Consider the following 17,425-nt stretch of genomic DNA (forward strand, 5'->3'; position numbering starts at 1 on the left):
CCCCACCGGCTGGCAGCACCACAGCCGTGAAACAGGAACGCCCCCACCCCCAGTTCTAGAACCCCGACAGGGACCAGACACGGAGGGGAGCACCTGGGCGTCTCGCTCTGCTGAGGTCTTCCCAACAAGGTGGGGAAGCTGCTGGCGGAGCAGCACGCCGAGGTGCAGAGATGGCCAGGCAGGGCCGTTTCTTCTAGAGGACATGATGGGAAAGCAGCACACCCCTGGAGAGCAGTTACCGGGGAACCACCAGATAGCCTGAAACGCTGGAGTCCAAAGCCATGTGGTTTATTGGGGGCAGGGGCCAAGGGGGCTGTGGCGGCAGGGCGGCTACGTGTCACAGTCCTCGGGGATGGCCGCCGTGATGATGAGTGAGGGCTCCATGACGCCCGGGCTCACCAAGCTCTCCTCCGCACAGAGTCTCTGGCCAGGGAGCTGGGAGGCCAGGCCACCCTGGGCCAGGGACGCCACGATGACCTCAGCCGAGCCCACCTCCAGCTCGGCGGGAGGCTGGAGCGCTACCACCACCATCTTCTCGTCCTCAATGACCAGGTTCCGGAGCTTGCGCTGCCGTGGATTGTAGTTCTCTACCCGGTCGTGGATCTCCATGTGCCTCCGGAGGTGGGCCTGGGGGGCAAGGGGACTCAGGGCTGGGCCGGGAGGGGCGCGGGGCCAGAGGGGGCAGGAGGAGGGACTCTGGCCCCAGGCCTACCTGCCGGGTGAACTTGTAGCCGCACTCCGTGCACTCGAACTTCCGGACCCCCTTGTGCCTCCTGACGTGCACGCGCAGCTGCTCCACGGCTGAGGGAGGGGAGGGGAGGGGAGGGGAGGGGAGGGGAGGGGCGGGGCCCCAGCGTCAGCAGAGGCAGGAAGTGGGCAGAGAGTGCTGGGATGAGAGGAGGTGCTGGGGTATGCGGCTGCTATACGGGCCCCGCCGGGCTCCAGGAGCACCCCAAGGGCACTTCTGCACAGGACCCTCCGGAGCCTCCACCCCAACCTCGCAGCAGCATCAAGATTCTCTGGCAAGAAGATTTCGTGCCGAGGACGAGCGCGTAAAAGCTGCTGCTACACCTGACCTCTCCCAGCAGAGACTCTCCAACCCCGGCAGCTCCCCACGGGGCGAGCCCAGGGAAGCGCGAGGCACGGGGCCTTCCGCGAGCCCAGGTACCTTTGAAGGTCTTCCCGCAGATCTGGCAGAAGTGGGGCCGGCCCTCCTGGTGGCGGCTGGCCACATGCCTCAGCAGGGGCCCCTTCTCCGTGAAGCGCTGCTCGCAGAACTCACAGCTGAAGGGCCTCTCACCCGTGTGCGTGCGGTTGTGCTTGTCCAGGCTGGCTGTGGGGACAAGGCGGGGCCTCAGTCACCGGGCCTCGGCCCCAGGACAGTGAGAGGATGGGCCTGCCTCACCTTGGGTGCGGAAGGTCTTCCCACAGAGGTGGCACTGGAAGGGCTTCTCGCCTGTGTGCGTGCGCAGGTGCATGTTGAGATTAGCCTTCTGGGTGAAGGCGTGGCTGCAGAACTCACAGACATACGGCCTCTCGTTCCTGTCCGGGTCGGGGACACAGACGCCATCACCAAGGGATGTGGCCCCCTTCGCTCTACCCCTGACCCGAGGAAACCTGACGCGGTGGGACCAGCCCCAGGCTGAGGCCAGCTGTGTGGAAGAGGGGCTAGGGCCGTGCCAGGAAAGGGGCACCAGCTTCATCCCAGGAGCCGCAGGACAGACTCTCCCCCACCCCGGCTTTCTGCCTGGCAAACTCACTCATCCCTCAGGTGCCGTTACCAGAGCAGCTACAGTCCCACGCACGCCTCAGCGAACTGTCTTCCAGGCCCACGCACTGGCCTGGAGCCAGCAGCAGGACCAGCCCTGGGGAAAGACCACCAGTCCACACCTGTGCTTGGCCTTGATGTGCATCTGCAGGCCATTTCGGCTCGAGGCCCTGTGCCCACACTCCTCGCACACGAACAGCTTCTCCCCACGGTGCTTGAAAGCCTCGTGCAGCTGCAGTTCTGTCCGGGACAGGAAGCACTTGGCACAAGTAGGACACTGTGGGGCAACGGGGCAAGACCAGGGTGAGGGCAGGGCGGGCTCCCTGGTCCTCTGCGCGACAGCAACCATGCGGCCTGCCTGGCTACGACCACCTCCTCGCTACTGCCAGTTCCCAGCCCCCAAGCACAGCCTGGCACTCACAGCGTGGGGCTTGGGGGCTCCATGTAGTTTGATCAGGTGGCTCTGCAAGTCCTTCTTCTGCATGAACTGCTGGGAGCAGGAGGAGCACTGGAAAATAGGCCCAAGGTCACCTCTTAGGCCACCCACACCAACGGGACCCCGGCTGCCCCCACGGCTGTGGAGGCAGGAACGCAAGGGCAGGGCCCAGCCCAAGATGCCAGGAGGTTCCGTGACCTGGCATAAAGGATGCTCCAGGGAGGGCCCCCAGTGCCATGACCACAGGGACGCTAAGCCTGCCCTCCATGGAAAGAAACAAGGCCCCAGCAAGGGCCAGTGTCCCCGCCTGAAAGTAGGGGACGCTAGATGGGTAGGGAAGGCTGGGCATCTTGACGGCTAGCAAGGAGGAGGCGCCTAACATCATCCCACATATAGGGCTCGGCAGGAGAGATCCTGGGGCTACCCCCCCACCCACGGCCCTGGGGACAGGCCAAGCCTGACCTTGTAGGGCATCTCCCCCGTGTGGGACACCATGTGGACCCGCAGCTCCATCCTCCGGCGGAATGTCTCCTGGCACACGGAGCACGTGAAGACCTGGCAGTGTGAGGGGCAAGCAGGGCCGGCATCAGGGGGGGGCCTCTGCCTGCGACAGCAGCCTCTGCCCGGGCTTCCACTCGCTGCTGGGAGGAGTCTGCCCGAGGGGGGGGACGCTAGGGTGGGAGAGGGCAACACGTGACCTGCCTGCCCTGACCCTGACCAAAGCTGAGCACTGCAAACCCACCATGCCAGGCTGGGGGCAGGGGCCGAGAGACCTCCCCCGCAGCCCCCACCCCTGGCAATAGGCCTCTAGGAAGAGGAGGGTGGAGTTTAGCTGGCCACGTCACATGGCCCAGCCCGTGGGGTGGGGGCAGGTGGCCAGGTAGCCTTTCTCAGCAGCCATCCCCCACCAAGACACCCCTTCTCCAGAGTCCAGGTGCCCACGCAGGCAAGCCCAAAATGCTTCCCACAAAGTCCCTCCTGATCTTGGGACCGATGTCCCCACCTGTAATACCAGGGAGTGGACTCGATGGCATCCAAGGACACTCCAGCTCTCGAGTTTATAGTCCTAAGACAGTCTCCTGGGGGCCCCTCTCAGCTGGCAGGAAGACAAAGGCCAGCGTGCCCCTGCCCACAAATCCTGGGCCAACCCACAAGTACCTGTTCCGAGCGGTTCATGCAATTCCGGGCTTCATGCTCCACAAGGTTCTCCTTCCGAAAGTAACACTTGCCACATTTGGGACACTCGAAGGGTTTCTCCCCAGTGTGTTTCCTGCCAGGAAAAGCCACAGAGGGTGTGGGGCCTGAGCGACTTCCCACCGCTCCCTCACCAGCAGTGCTGGGCTGCAGAGCAGAGAGGAAGAGCGGTCCTAAGGCCAGCCATGGCTCCCCACGTGGCTTGTTCAGACCTGGCTGATGAAGCCGCACAGGTGCACCCAGAAACCCTCCTCCTCGTGGGAGCCTGCACAGCTGCATGCGGGAGGGGCCGCCCCAAAGCCACACAGACCCAGCTGGCTAGCATCTCGGCAAAGACCGAAATAATCCCTGGGTCCTGACTCCCTGGAGAAACCACCTAGTCCGCCTCAACTTCTGTGGGCTTTACCATCAAAACCATAGCCAGAACCTGACCACTTCACCTGGCCTCCACTGCTACCGCCTAGTGCAGCCAGACCACCCCCTGCCCTGCTGCCTGAGCCTCCTGCCTCGTCTCGTGCTCCACGCCTGCCTCCGCCAGAGTGAACTTCAGCAGCCAGAGCGACCCTTAGGTATAGTCAGACCGCAGCGTCTCTTTGTTCCCAACCCTGCAACACTGCCCATTTCACCCTGAGAAAAGGCCGGGGCCTCTGAGGCATAGTCGGCCGGCCACTTACATCGGGGCCTTGATCCCCAGGTCTGGCTCCCTGACGTTCGCCAACCCACTGGCTCACCCTAGGGCCTCTGCTCCGGCCCTCGTCGACCCACAACACTCCCCCCAGCCATTCACTTGGCAAAGGTCCTCACCGCCTTTGAGTCCGCTCCAAATTCCTTTCTTTAAAACTGCAACCCCACCCTACCCTGAACTCCCCAACCTCTAGGCGGGGCTCTGCCCCTGCTTTCTTCTGTGGCACCTCCCATCTTCCACCACACGGTCAAGTTGCCGTCTGTCAGTTCCAGTCTGCGCAGCCCTGCTGAGAGGCAGGCTCCCTGAGGCCTCTGCTTTATTCGTTAAGGTACCCCAAGCACCCAGAACAGTTTTGTCAGCCGCCTAGCAGAAGGAGCTAAATGAACCTTGACCTCAGAGCACCTGAGCGGCACCGGAAGAGCTCTTACTGGTTCTCAGAAGCCAGACGTTTCTCTCATCCTCTGCCCCTCCACTGACTGTCCTCATCCGAACGACCTCACGAGGGGCGTCACCCCCTCGCAGTTCTCAGGGCCAGTCCAGCAACCTGCGGCCCAAGGTAGGGATGGGGACGGTGCCTGCACCCGAGCCTCACGCTGGGGGAGCATCAGGCAGATGTGGACCACCCCAGGGGGCCTCCCACACTGGCACTTCCCCAGACCCCACTGGCCGCAGCTGCCCTGAGCTGCCCCAGAACAGGCGAGCAAACATCACCCAGCAACGACTCCAGCCCGTCACTGCCGGCTTCCCAGAGCGTCACGCTGAGAAAGCGTGTGTGGCCCAACCTGGCTTGGCAAGAAATCAGGCTAGTGACGACTTGGACTATGAAATGGCAGGTCTGGAAAGCATGTCTCCTAGTTGCCCTCCCTGGAGGCCTTGCAGAGACCTGGAGTGGCGCTGTCAGGAAAACTGTGACCATGGAAATGGTCTGTGCTGAGTCAGCAGCCAGGGCCCCCCTACAACTACTGAGCACTTGAAATGTGGCTACTGCATCTAAGAAACTGAACTCATTTTTACTTTTATTTTAAGTTAGCATAGCTTCGTATGGCATCTCGTTACCTTTTCAGACAACGCAGGTTTAACAAATGATCCCTTACGCTCCACTGATACCCTGGGGCTACCATTTCCCCAGAAAATCATAGGAGGCACCAACCCTAAAGACCGACACCTTAGCCCCAAGCCCACATTGCCAGGCTTTAGAAATACTGCACAAGGCCATGGGTTTCTCTCATCCCCTTGGCAGAAGGCAGCTACAGGCCAAGGTCCCCAGTGAGTGGAACTTATTGACAGGGTGTCCACAAACCCGCTCAGAGTAGGAGAGGGAGAAAGAAGAAACCTGACCCAAGGCCACGTTCTCATTCCCTGATGATGAGAAGCAGGTCGACATCAGGCACTGCGTGAGTCTGCGATGGAGCCCCCCAGCCCCCACATGGCCCAGAAGAGGGGAGTGCAGGCCCCTCCCCCAACAAGGGAATAGCGGACAGGAAAAGAAAATAAAAAAACAGACCGTTTACCTGTTGTGGACTTTTAGATAATATTTGCTGAGGAACTTTTTATGACATGTGGGGCATTCAACTGGCACCGCTGTACCTTTTCTGTTCTCAGCGGGCTCGGCTGCCAGGGAACCTGCGCTCAGGGCTGGCTCAGCAGCACACGGCTTTCTGATCATGTTTGATTTCCTCCTGGTCGGCAAGGTCTCAGTCTCTGAAACGTAATCACCATCCCCGTCGTCCTCAACTTGAACCACCACTTCCCACTAGAGCAGAAAAGGCAGCAGGAAGCGAGGTCACCAAATTAATCAGCGGGAGTTCTGGGGACAGACACACAGGGCAGCCAACTCCATCCAGTTCCGTCCCAAGGCCCAACCCACACACATCCCCAGATGATTTCCTTTATCAGTGACTATTCCCATCAGGGTCCTAGGGCAGGCCCCATCGGAATCTCGGATTTGGAGGGCAGTGGCTCTATCTGTGGGGAGCTGGAAGTCTGGCCGGATTTCACTACCCTCGGGAAACACCTGTAACCCTGAGGCCAGCTATCCAACCCCAAAAGGCTGCCAATCCTCGACAGCTGTGACTCACAGAAAGGTCAGCCTGAGGCTGCAGGATGGAGCTGGGTTCCTGGATTTGGAGAAAACCTATTCCAGACCCACGTAATAAAGATTCTACCTTGGGGTCCAGATTATCCCAGAAAAGTGTCAGTCTCTCCCCAATGACTTCCACCTCCCCATTCCCAGCACCCTGGGCACAGTACCTCATTATTCCCGCCCTGCAGCTGGACACCTTCAGCCTCAAAGGGCCTTGGGGGCACTTTGCAATCCTCAGGCTCCTTATCCTCTCGGGGACAAAGCTTCAAGGCCTGCTTGAGTTTCCCACGGTGGAAGGAGGGACTCTCACTCTGGGCAGGGAGACCAAGCTGGGGCTTCTCGGGGCCGTGACTGCCACCGATATCCTGGTCCCTGGGGACCTGACCCAGTGTCTTCGAAACTTCCTCTTCCTCCAAGCCTGCCGGCTCCTTGAGGTGGCTGTTCACGTTCCGGGGGGCAGGTTTCCCCAGCCCACTCTGGCCACTCGGTGCCTGCCCCACTGAGGTTTTGGGTTTGAAACTCTGGCACAGCTCCACAGCCTCTGGCACACGCAACTCCCTGGCTGCCAAGAGCACCTGATCCCGGTTTCCTGAGGTGAGAGCAAGGTGACCAGTATAGAAAAAGTCCAACAGGAGACCAAAGATCTCAGCGAAGCCGGCAGGGAGGACAACACTGCCCCCTGAGCCATCCCCATAGAGGCTCTGGAAGAAGTGGCTGCAGCAGGCAAGGACACTCCAGTGTGCCTTGAACACCAGGCCCCCCACATCCAGGGTGGCATCGCAGTACTGGCCCTTCTCCCGCTGCTTGTTGAGCTCCTGCAGAACCCTCACACTGTGCTGGATGAAGGAGCCATCCATGGTCTGTCTGGGGGAGAGGAAGGCAGAAGTGACATGCTGGCCGACCCAACCCAGGAGTAGCAAGGGAAAGCCCCTGGACCGCGGAGAGGGAAAGGGGAGGTGCCCTCTACTCAGTCACATTTATCTCAAGGAGGGTCTGGGCCAAGGTTAGAGAGCGCCAGCTGAGCCAGGAATGGAGTGAACGCCTCCCTGGAGATGGAGGCCCGGTGAGCAGCCCATATTGGGTAGGCCAGAGGGAGTGGGGGGCAGAAGCATGGCTTGGCGGGGGACAGGACAGGGGCGTGAAGGGGTGCGGATGGAAGGAATCAGCGTAGGAAAAGAGACGGAGGATCAGCGCGAACTGACCGGCCTGGCACGGCGAGAGGACCCGTGGCAGGGGAGGGCTGCGGGTGCGGACAGGTGAGCAGAACCCACGCCGCGCCTACACGTCCCGGGAGGCCGGACGGAAGGCGGCCACAGCGGCCCGCAGCCCCTCCCTCCCTCGCCCTGTTCCCCCAGACCTCCTCACCCGTACCCGTGCTCCCCGCGTCGGCTCCACAGACCCCGGACCCTGTGGTCTCCACAGCCCCCCTGACCAACTGCCCGGACCGTACGTGTCCGCCCGACCGCACGGAGACGCCACCGCCGCCGCCGCCGCCGCCGCCGCCGCCGGACGTGACGTCAGGGCGCGCCGGACGGGGCAAACGACTCGGAGGCGCCGGGCTTCTAGCCCCGCCCTCGGGGCGGGGCCAGGCAGAGAACGGCCAATGGGATGGGGAGAGGGGGCCCGGCCCTGTTCTCTCAGCGTTGGGCTCGCCTCCCGGAGTTGCTCGGCAACGCCAAGCTGGGCGCGGGCTCTTCCCCCGCTGGGCCGGGTCCCCGGGTTCCGGCTGCGGTTGGCCCCCGCGGCGCCCTCAGCCTGGAGGAGGTAGCGCCCCACCCTCGTCCCAGACAGCAAGCGCAGCCAGGACGCACATTTCACCGCTTTATTGGCAGCCCGGGGCCGGGCTGGACTCCCGTGAGCTTACACTGTCCGAGCCAAGACAGGAGTCCAAAGGCCTCCCGGACGGCGCAGGGCGCGCGCGCCTCGCTCGACCCTCGACCCTCGACCCTCGCGGCAGAGGAGGCGTCAGGCCCGCCCCCCACCCCCGGCGTGGCCCTGCCCGCCTCAGCGGTCAGGTGGAGCCGCAGCGCCTCGTGTAGTCCTGGATGGAGGCCTGCGAGTGCTCGGTGCTGTTGAGATCACGTAGCACTTGGGGAGGAAACACCCGCTGAAGCCGCCACTCAGGCTGCTCAGCGCCGCCAGCACGTTGACCGCGGGCAGGTACTTGGCCTGGTAGACGCTGGCCGTGGTGAAGAAGCCAATCCAGGACACGAAGTCGAGGAGCAGACTGAAGGTGACGCGTTCGGCCTCGCTGTAGTTCTCCGGCAGATCCTTGCCCAGGGAGCTGCAGCCCAAGGCGCTGGCGGACAGGAGGCCGTTGTAGGCGAAAGCCAACACGAAGCCCAGGGAGTTGGCCTCCGTGCAATCAAGCACCACCTGCTGAGGGAAGCGCTGGTATTCCCTGGTGGGCCGTGGGGTCCGCACCATGAGCCAAGTTAGACAGATGAGCAGCTGGGCCATTGAGCTGATGACCACAAATAGGCTGGGACCATGGTTTTGGACCCAGGCATGGTAGAAGGTGGGTACCTTGGCAGAAAACTTGAAGATGAAGACCAGCTGGAAGGAGCGGGTTGTCAGGCAGGACAGGAAGATGGCAAACCCGAGGGCAAAGAGGCCTTGGCGCAGCAAGCATGTGGGCAGGGTGGGCTCCCCAAAAAAGCCATAGAGCCCACAGCTGCCCCCTGCCAGGGAGCCCAGCATGAAGAAGCACAGCCTGCCCGCAGCTTACCTCACCACGGGGTGTCTAAGTGCCAGGCAAACAGGCCAGCAGTCCCAGCCAGCAGCAGCAACAGCAGCGTATTAGCTGCCAACAGCACCCAAGAGATAGTGTCATGCCAAGTCAAAAACACCACGGTGCGTGGGAAGCAGGTTTCACTTCCCTCGGGTGCCCATTCTTCTTTCCCACAAGGCTGGCAGCTGTGGAGATCTGGAAGGAAAGGCAGAAGGCTCCTGAGAGCTAGATGAGCAGAGCAGGAATGAGGAAGGGAGGCCACGCAGACCTGCAAGGTGCTGGGAGGGCTACACCACAGGAGCTGGGTGCCTCTGGGCACGGTGAGATGGGGGTAGCCCTGAGTGGGATCCCGAGGCCAAGTGTTTCCTCAAGATGCCTGTATGAATTACAGATTCTGGAGACGCTTGGGTAGGTTCTGTATGGCTCATGATCCCTTGGGCTTGCAAACCAAGAGGTCCTTAGGGAAGGCCTTACTCTGGTGACTCTGCCCGCATGCCAGTGAGGCTATGATCCAATAGGAACAGTCAGCCCTGAAGGAAGGGCATTTTCATTTCTCCCCAGCACTTCCCCTAACCAAATCCACCTTCCTGTGCTGCCACTCTGTGGTTTCTCTGACTCTAAGAACAGAAGAGATGCATTCCCATGGCCACAGAGATAGTAAAAGGAAAGAATGTGGCTCATGGAGTCCAACTCTGGGCTGAGCCCTTAGCTACCCCAATTTGCTCTCTGGTCTTGACCTTGCGTCACTGGGTATGTTTTTTCAGCTGCAGATACAATAGTATCTGCATTCAGGCCAAGCTGTTCAAGGTGCTGGCTGTCTTTGGCATGGTCAATAGAAGGGACTTCACACAGATAGCGTGGGAGAGTACAAGGGAACATAGCTACATCTGTTTGCATAAAAACGTTGAATTTAGAATAAAAGTGCCCCCGTAGGAATTGGGCTGGGAGCTCTCTAGTAAAAGACATAGTGGGTCTGAGGATTTCAACTGGTTGTTTCTGCTTCCTCAGAATTCAGCCTGGCGGCAGGTATTCTCCAACCTGTACCTAACTGCAGCGAAGTGAGCAAGGCCCTGGTTCTGCACATGTGTGGCCCAACGGGGATCCCGTCATCTGCTCTGCAGACCCTAGGAGTGCCCAGTCATTCGCCCACTCACTTGGTCACTCACCAGTCTTGTTGAGGAAGGTCCCGGCCTCACAGGGCACACACTCAAAGCAACAGTGGTGGAAACCCACGATGACTCGCTGGTGTCCTTCAAGACAGTCGCTGGAGCACACAGACTTAGGCACCTGCAAGAAGCCACAGGTGTTCTGTAACCACATGGAGTGGCTCAAGTCGAGGGATGCTCACATGGAAGGGGAAACAATCTCTGTACATCGGCTTTCACAGCTCACTCCCAGGGCAGAGCCCCTGGTTTCATAAACCTGCAGCAGCCGGCCATCTGGGTGCTGCCCGGGGAGCTGGATAGGGCCATGTTGGCCTGGTACCTGGGATCCCCCTCCTGCTCGTCCACAGTATCCTCAGGCTTCAGGCTATCCATAAGGCAGTCCCCTTGTGAGTGACCATGTCTCTGTTACCTGGTTGTCCTTTCCGTGCCACCGGATTTTGGTTTTATTTATGTCCAGCTGAACTGGAGGCCACGTGGAGGAGCCGATGACCCTAAAATTCCACTTGGGGCCACTCCAGTCCCAGGCAATTATGTCATAGCTGCTGAGGGGGTCCCCGTTGTCATTAAATATCACAGTATCCCCGTGTAGAAGGAAATTCACTTTGTGGATCTGCTCCAGAAGCTGAAATAAACAGGGACCAGGGAGCTGCCATAGATGAAAAAGGCTGTTCCTCCTCAACCGCCCAGACCTGGGAGGCTCAGGAAGCAAGTGCCTGGGGCCTTGTGCTTCTATTTAGGTGGTTTCAGTCCATCTGGAAATTCAGAGCCCTCCTTCCCCTCCAAGGAAGCCCCTCAACCCTCCCAACTAGCCTACTGAGAGGAAGCTGCTTCTTTTATTTTTTTTTAGGATTTTATTTATTTATTTGACAGAGAGAGACAGCGAGAGAGGGAACACAAGCAGGGGGAGTGGGAGAGGGAGAAGCAGGCTTCCCACCGAGCAGGGAGCCTGATGCGGGGCTCAATCCCAGGACCCTGGGATCAAGACCTGAGCTGAAGGCAGACGCTTAATGACTGAGCCCCCTGAGAGGAAACTTCTAATGAAGGACCCCTTTACAGTGATTTTTAGTCCTGGATCTGAAGTATGGTGAGTGGGAGGGGCTCAGGTTCAGAGAAGTGAAGCCTAAGAGAGGGGATCAGCCCTCTGATCGGTAACCTTTGTCCCGCACTCCTAGCACTTAGTTGGCCAGAAAGTAATCACTCTGCTTGCCTCAGGAAACACCCATTTTCAGGGTGCCAGGGGCTGGTCTCCCTTACCTGCCAGGGGTAGACTCGGTCTCTGGAACAGGCTCCGGAGGCACAGCCCAGGAACTGGTGGAGGCCATGGGCCACTGTGTAGACAGCCCGGTAGGTGTTGTAGGCAGAGCTCATGGAGAATGCTCCAAGCGTGGGCATCTGCTGTGTCGTGAAAGCCAGACACTCTGCAGAGTTGGTTGCTGCTGCACCAGGAGCCCCTGGAGCAAGGCCCATGGGCCCCCTTATCTGCCTGGACATAGGCCTCTTCAAACTCCTTCAGGCCAGGGACAAGCCGCTGCTGGATGGCCACGCCCAGCACTGTGCCAATGCCCCAGATCCCGGGCAAGCTGCTGATGTGTCTGGAGATGGCCCAGTCCTCTGAGGTGATCCACACCTTGCCAGCCAGGTTGGCCAGCACCACGGACTCGAAGAACACCCTGGCCAGCTGCCTGCTGGAGAAAATGACCACCACGGTGGTCCTCGCTCGGGCCAGGTGGTGCATCATGCTCTGCATCCTCTCATTCCCCGGGCGGGCAGAGAAGGAAGGGTATGATGTCCTTGAAGGCAATGCAGATGCCCTGCTGGGTGGCCTGCTCCTCCAGTGCCTGCACCCCCAGCTGCCCGTAGTCACCGTCGCTGCCCACCAGTGAGATCCAGACCCACCCAAACCTCTGCAGCAGCAGCACTGTGATCTCCACCTGGTGCTTATCACTGGGGATGGTGAGCAGAAAAGAGGGGTAATACCGCTTCACTCCGAGCATCACACTGCTGGCCTCGTAGCTGATCTGCGGGGGTTCAGTTCAGCAAGTTCAGTGGCATCAGTCTCAACTCAGGGCCCCCCCACTTCTGGCCCTTTGCTGGGCATGGGGATCCAGGGAGGAGGGACACCTGATCCCTGCCCTGGCCCTCAAGGAGAGCCCTACTGGATGTAGGAGGCTGACAACGTACATCTGGAGAAGAGGCAGAAACCCAAGGGGAGGTTCTGAGAGAGGAAGGGGAAAGGAACAAAAGCAGCACAGAGTGAGTGAAATGACCCAGGAGGTCATATGTGGATGCCCATGCCAGAAGAAGGAGCACAAAAGTAGGTGTGTCTGGTCAGAGCAGGAGGTCTTAAATGTCATGCTCAGAGACTTGGTCTTTATCTGTAGGCCATGGGGAGCCCCTAAATGTTTAGGCAGAGAAGTGATATGCTATGACTTGTATTTTAGGAGTGTATCTCTGATTTCAGTGAGGAACATGTTAGAAAAGGCTCAAGACCAGAGTCAGGGAGAACCCCTAGAAGGCTGATGGAATCATCTAGATGAGAGAGCTTGGTGGTCTGAGTTAGAGCTGTGGCAGTGAAGATGGAGAAGAGTGGATGGACCGGGCAGCATTTAGAAGGTAAAAGCAGAGGCCATGGTGATGGGCTAACTGTGGGGGTAGGGGGCAGAGGAACATGGGTAGGCCTGCCAGGTTCCTGGCTTGAGTATAGAGGCAGGTGGGCAGGAGGGGGGATGCAGGAAGAAAAGAGACTCCAGTTGTCTAGGGAGGTAAGCTCAGTTTGGGGCCTGCTGGGTCCATGCAGTGGAGATCCTGGATGAACATCCAGAAAGGACACTTAGAGCTTAGAACACAGGACAGAAGCTAGAGAACGGGAAATTGAGCCATGGGGCTCATGGCCTGTGTAGGGGTTCTGAATGAATTGCCCCAAGATACACCACTTTGGCATATGGGTTAATTTCCAGTTGGAAATAATTAAGGCACAAAAGACTCAGGAGGAAACGTTGACCTTTCCCCTAACTGCCTAAAAGAATTTAGATAGCTGACCTGCTCCAGGTTAGGGAACTGTCACCATACATACTAGAGTATAATAGGAACTAGGTGTGGTGGGCAGGGGGGATCTTAGCAAAGTCCAATTTGTTAAAATTCCTCTCTATGTCCCATTGTTTCTGGGTGGCCTGGCAAACATTTGTTTACTAAACATTTACTCTCTTATCTCTTCCTGTGAATTGTCTTCCTCTCCTTTGAAGTCCCAGACACCCTCCCAGCTTTTCCTTAGTTCAGAATAGCATATAAGCCTCATTTTGCCTGTATTTGAACCTCTCATGTTTATGTGGATTCCCTATTCGTATGTAATCTTAACTTTCTCTTGTTAATCTGTCTCATGTCAATGTTTAGACCAGCCAGAAGAATCTTGAAGAGTAGAGGAAATTTTTTACTCCCAACACCTGCCTGGGAAAGGGAGCATCCTGTACTCTGGGAATCATCCACCTTTTCAGAAGAGGTGGGGAAGAGATTCTCTAAAGGAGACTGAGGAGGAAGAGGAGGGGCCATAAGTGAGAGGGGACAGGTCATAAATGCTGAGGAAAGAATGTCACTGAAGGACTGGTCGGGAATGTCACAGAGTTGTCATGTCAGGTAAAAAGGGGCTGAGAAGCATTTGTTGGATTTGGAGACCTAGAAAGCCCTCCAGATCACAAGAGCAGGAGTGGTGGGACAGCAGCCAGGGCAGGGGGTTGAGAAGGAAATGACAAGAGGGAGGAGCAAACAAGACTAGAGGGCTCTGCAGGTAAGTTTCCATGGAAAGCAGGCAGAGGGAGGACCGTGCTGGGAGCAGGGGTGCCTGGAAGATGGGGAGGGATAAGGCTAGCTTACAGGTGGAGGAGGAAGCCTAGGAAAGGCTGACAAGCAGAGGAGGGGGTGAGGCCCAGGGGACAGCACTCTGAGTGGGAGACCACACCTCTGAGCCTGAGCCCAGAGGGAGGGGAGGAAGGCAGGAAGGAAGAAGGAGGGCAGGGGAGAAGTGGAGAAGTCTGTGGGGTGGGACACAAAGGGTGTTCCATTCTTCACAAAGAAGACAGAATGGTGGGAGGAGTGTGAAGGGCAGCAGTTTCAAAGGAGAGTGGGTTTTCTCAGGAGCATTGAGGCAAGGAGGTTTGGATGCAGCATTTGGGGAGGAAGAAATGCTGGAGTGGGGACTGCGATGCAGCAGGGCCCCCTGCAATGTGACTCATGAGTGGTGAGCACCCAGGAGATCCAGGGGCCAGACTGGCCTTGGGGCCCAGTGATTCCTGCCCACCACTCCCAGCCCGCGCTGGACTTGCCAGAAGGGGAGACAGCATGGTTGGTGGTGTCAGGTCCAATCATCGCCAGGGCAGCAGGGGAGTAGTGGGCAGGGTTTGCTTGGCTCTCAGTGTGATGCGTCCCCAGTGTGGAGAGCACATGTAGTGTGGCATACACGTTGGCTGACTCTGAGCACACGTCGTACAGGTGGTACCCCAGGGGGATGTGAGGCAGCAGGGTCGTGGAATTGTTGATCTCCTCAATGCCAAACCTCATGGCCTGGAAGAGGCGGTAGCCATGGCTGTTGAAGCTGTTGGGTCTGTGGAAAAAACCAAGCTGAGAGCCAAGAAGGGCAAGGCCTTGCTGCAACCCTCTTTGGAGGGTAGAAAGGAAACTCTGAGGTCATCTGTCTAGTCCCCACAACCATGACCTCAATGTGGGCCTGGTACCATACACACAGTTGTGTTAACAGGCCTTTGGGTCGGGGGAGGGGGGACAAGTTGGAGAAACCACATCCCATGCCTTCCTGGATAAGCATATTAGCATTGAAAGCCTGATGAAGTCCTGTATCAGAGACACCTGCTGTATTAGTGTTCTCTAGAGAAACAGAACCAATTGGATATATAGAGACAAAAAAAAGAGGTTATTTTAAGGAATTGGTCATGTGATTGTGGGGCTGGCAAGTCTGACGTTTGCAGGGCAGGCTGGAAATTCCCTCAATGGTTGATGCTGCAATCTTGAGTCTGAAGGCAGAATTCCTTCCTTTTTAGGGGACCTCAATCTTTTCTCTTAAGGTCTTCAACTGTTTGGATGAGGCCCACCCACACAATGGAAAATAAGCTGCTTTACTCACCCTACTGATTTAAATGTTAACCTTCACAGCAACATCTAGACAGGTGTTTGGCCAAACAACTGGGCACCATACCCTAGCCAGGCTGACACAAGAAGTTAACCACACACCTGTTTGACCTTGTTTAACTAGTGCTTCTCACCAGGACACTCATGAATGTAGTGAGCACCTGTGTTCCTCACTGCCTCTCAGGAACTGCTGGCTGGATCCCAACAGGGACATGGTTCAGCTCTGCTTGAAGACTGTGCAAGCACATTCCACTTTGCAGCCTCTGTGCCTGTTGGAAAGGTCTTCCATCATTTCTTTTTTTTTTTGTTTTTTTAAGATTTTATTTATTTGACAGAGAGAGACACAGCAAGAGAGGGAACACAAGCAGGGGGAGTGGGAGAGGGAGAAGCAGACTTCCTGCTGAGCAGGGAGCCCGATATGGGGCTCGATCCTAGGACTCTGGGATCATGACCTGAGCCGAAGGGAGACGCCCAACGGCTGAGCCACCCAGGTGCCCCTCTTCCATCATTTCTATCACTTCTGTCTTTAAGTCCCTCAGAGGAAACTCAGTGCCTCCCACCATGACACCTTCTTCAGAAGTGGGTGTCCATGTGTCTCCTCTTCCCCAAATCTTCTCTTCCCAGGCTCCTATCTGTAGCTCTTGGGGCCAGTCTTCATGCTTTAGGCTTTCCAGAGCCTTCCTCCCGTGTGAATCTCAGATGTGTGTCATGTTTAAGGCATCCTGCCACTGAGTCCCGATCCATCCTCGAGTCTTCCCAAATCTGTGACTTGCACAGACGGCAAACAATTTATCTTCTTTAGGAGAAAAGCAGATGTTTTTCTCTACCGAGACTGTCGACTTCATGAAGGCAAGGCACCAATCTAAGATATCTTTGCTAAGCTCCTAAAGCATCTACTGCTGTTAGCCTTCCCTCTCCTCCTCATGGAAAACCACGCTTGCCATCCGGACACTCAGGAGTTTGAACCTGGAGAGGACCAGGGAGGGCACAGAAGCCGGGAAAAGCCATGCTTGCTTAATCCTTGCCACCTCCTTATGTCACAAAGCCTGGAAACAACTGGAACGGGATTACAATACAAAGCACTCTGATAGCCAGGACAAAATAATGTATTACAAAGTGGAACCTGAGCAGAAGTGCCAGGGAAGGTCCAGCCAGGGCTTGAAGGTGGTGACCATAGGATGAGGAGGGACTAGAGGTGGTTCAGGAGGCAGCCCCAGAGGCAGAAAGGGCATGGTCTTCACCAAGGAGGGCAGGCAGAGGTCCTTATAGGCATAGGACCCCTCACTTACCTGTCACAGAGAGTCACCGTGGGCCTGCGTCTCACCCCCGGACAGTGAGAGTGTACAGGGAACAGACCTGCAAGGAGGTAATCCCCAGGGAGGCTGAAGTTGGGAGACAGCTCTGTGTTGTGGCAGCTGAGGGCCCAGCAGCAGGAGAGCGAGAGCTGCAGGCTGACTAGGTGAGCTGCCAGGAGTGACATGCTGGCCAGATGGTCCTGTGCCCGGCATGGCCAAGCAGAGCCCTCTGACCAGGTTGGCTGTTTAAATAGAATAGACAGCAGCTGCCCAGATGCTTCCCAACTTCATGCCTGTGCCAGGAGTGGGGCTGAAACCCAGTTGTAGGAACCTGGCTGCTTGCCTTGGCCTTCTGGGCCTCTGGTCCTACTCAGGAACTGGGCAGGGGGAAGGCACAGATGCAAACCAGGTGGCAGCCACTGACCCCTCTCTGCATGGTTGTGGCTTCTGTTCTTGCTCTGGTGTCTGTGACTTCACCTGGCTCAGAAAGGGAGCCCCGGGGGCGCCTGGCTGGCTCAGTGGGTTAAACAACTGAATCTGGATCTTGGCGCAGGTCTTGATCTCAGGGTCTTGAGTTAAAGCCCCACGCTGGGCTCCACCTTGGGCACGGAGTCTACTTAAAGAAAGAAAGAAAAAGAAAGAAAGGGAGCTCTGGCATTTGGGGGATGATGGTCAGAGGAAGGAGGCAGGGACACAGCTTCTTTGGGGGACAGAATGTGGAGGGGCTGTGGGTTTTGGAGCCTTTTACCCGGGCCTCAGTTTACCAAATGAGACATGGCTTTGAGTTGACCTCCTCCCAGCCTCAGTTTTCGGACACTGAAATTTTAAGAGAATCATTGTGGGTTTGCCTTGTTATCCAGGGTGGCTCCCTTCAGCCCAAACACAACTGCATGCAAACACAGTATGCAAATAGGTTTTGCTTAAACTGCCAATC

The 17,425-nt window shown here is 57.6% G+C and overlaps 2 protein-coding genes across 3 annotated transcripts; both read right to left on the minus strand.

The window, feature by feature from the left end:
• Nucleotides 1-266: 266 nt before the first annotated feature.
• On the minus strand, nt 267-7,647 carry ZBTB48 (zinc finger and BTB domain containing 48). 2 transcript variants are annotated; one of them, XM_032394707.1, is made up of 11 exons: nt 7,538-7,647; nt 6,334-7,030; nt 5,595-5,836; nt 3,363-3,474; nt 2,667-2,759; nt 2,190-2,276; nt 1,891-2,045; nt 1,406-1,542; nt 1,169-1,333; nt 713-801; nt 267-627 (listed from the first exon to the last, which is right to left on the minus strand). In XM_032394707.1, the coding sequence occupies exons 2-11, from the start codon at nt 7,021-7,023 to the stop codon at nt 331-333; spliced, it is 2,067 nt and encodes a 688-aa protein (XP_032250598.1). In that variant the 5' UTR covers nt 7,024-7,030; nt 7,538-7,647; the 3' UTR covers nt 267-330. The 2 variants fall into 2 exon arrangements, with proteins under 2 accessions (XP_032250598.1, XP_032250608.1); XM_032394717.1 differs by having other exon boundaries at nt 7,532-7,647.
• Nucleotides 7,648-7,803: 156 nt separating this feature from the next.
• Nucleotides 7,804-16,676, minus strand: TAS1R1 (taste 1 receptor member 1). The gene is given in 11 exon segments (XM_032394741.1): nt 7,804-8,248; nt 8,251-8,901; nt 8,904-9,092; nt 10,064-10,184; nt 10,473-10,685; nt 11,318-11,483; nt 11,485-11,837; nt 11,839-12,081; nt 13,808-13,836; nt 14,380-14,657; nt 16,486-16,676. Coding segments are annotated over 11 exon segments (2,505 nt in total). The 3' UTR covers nt 7,804-8,177.
• Between the last annotated feature and the right edge of the window lie 749 nt (nt 16,677-17,425).

The sequence above is a fragment of the Phoca vitulina genome, unplaced genomic scaffold (genome assembly GCF_004348235.1).
Source record: "Phoca vitulina isolate PV1807 unplaced genomic scaffold, GSC_HSeal_1.0 scaffold2, whole genome shotgun sequence".
Lineage (NCBI taxonomy): Eukaryota > Metazoa > Chordata > Mammalia > Carnivora > Phocidae > Phoca > Phoca vitulina.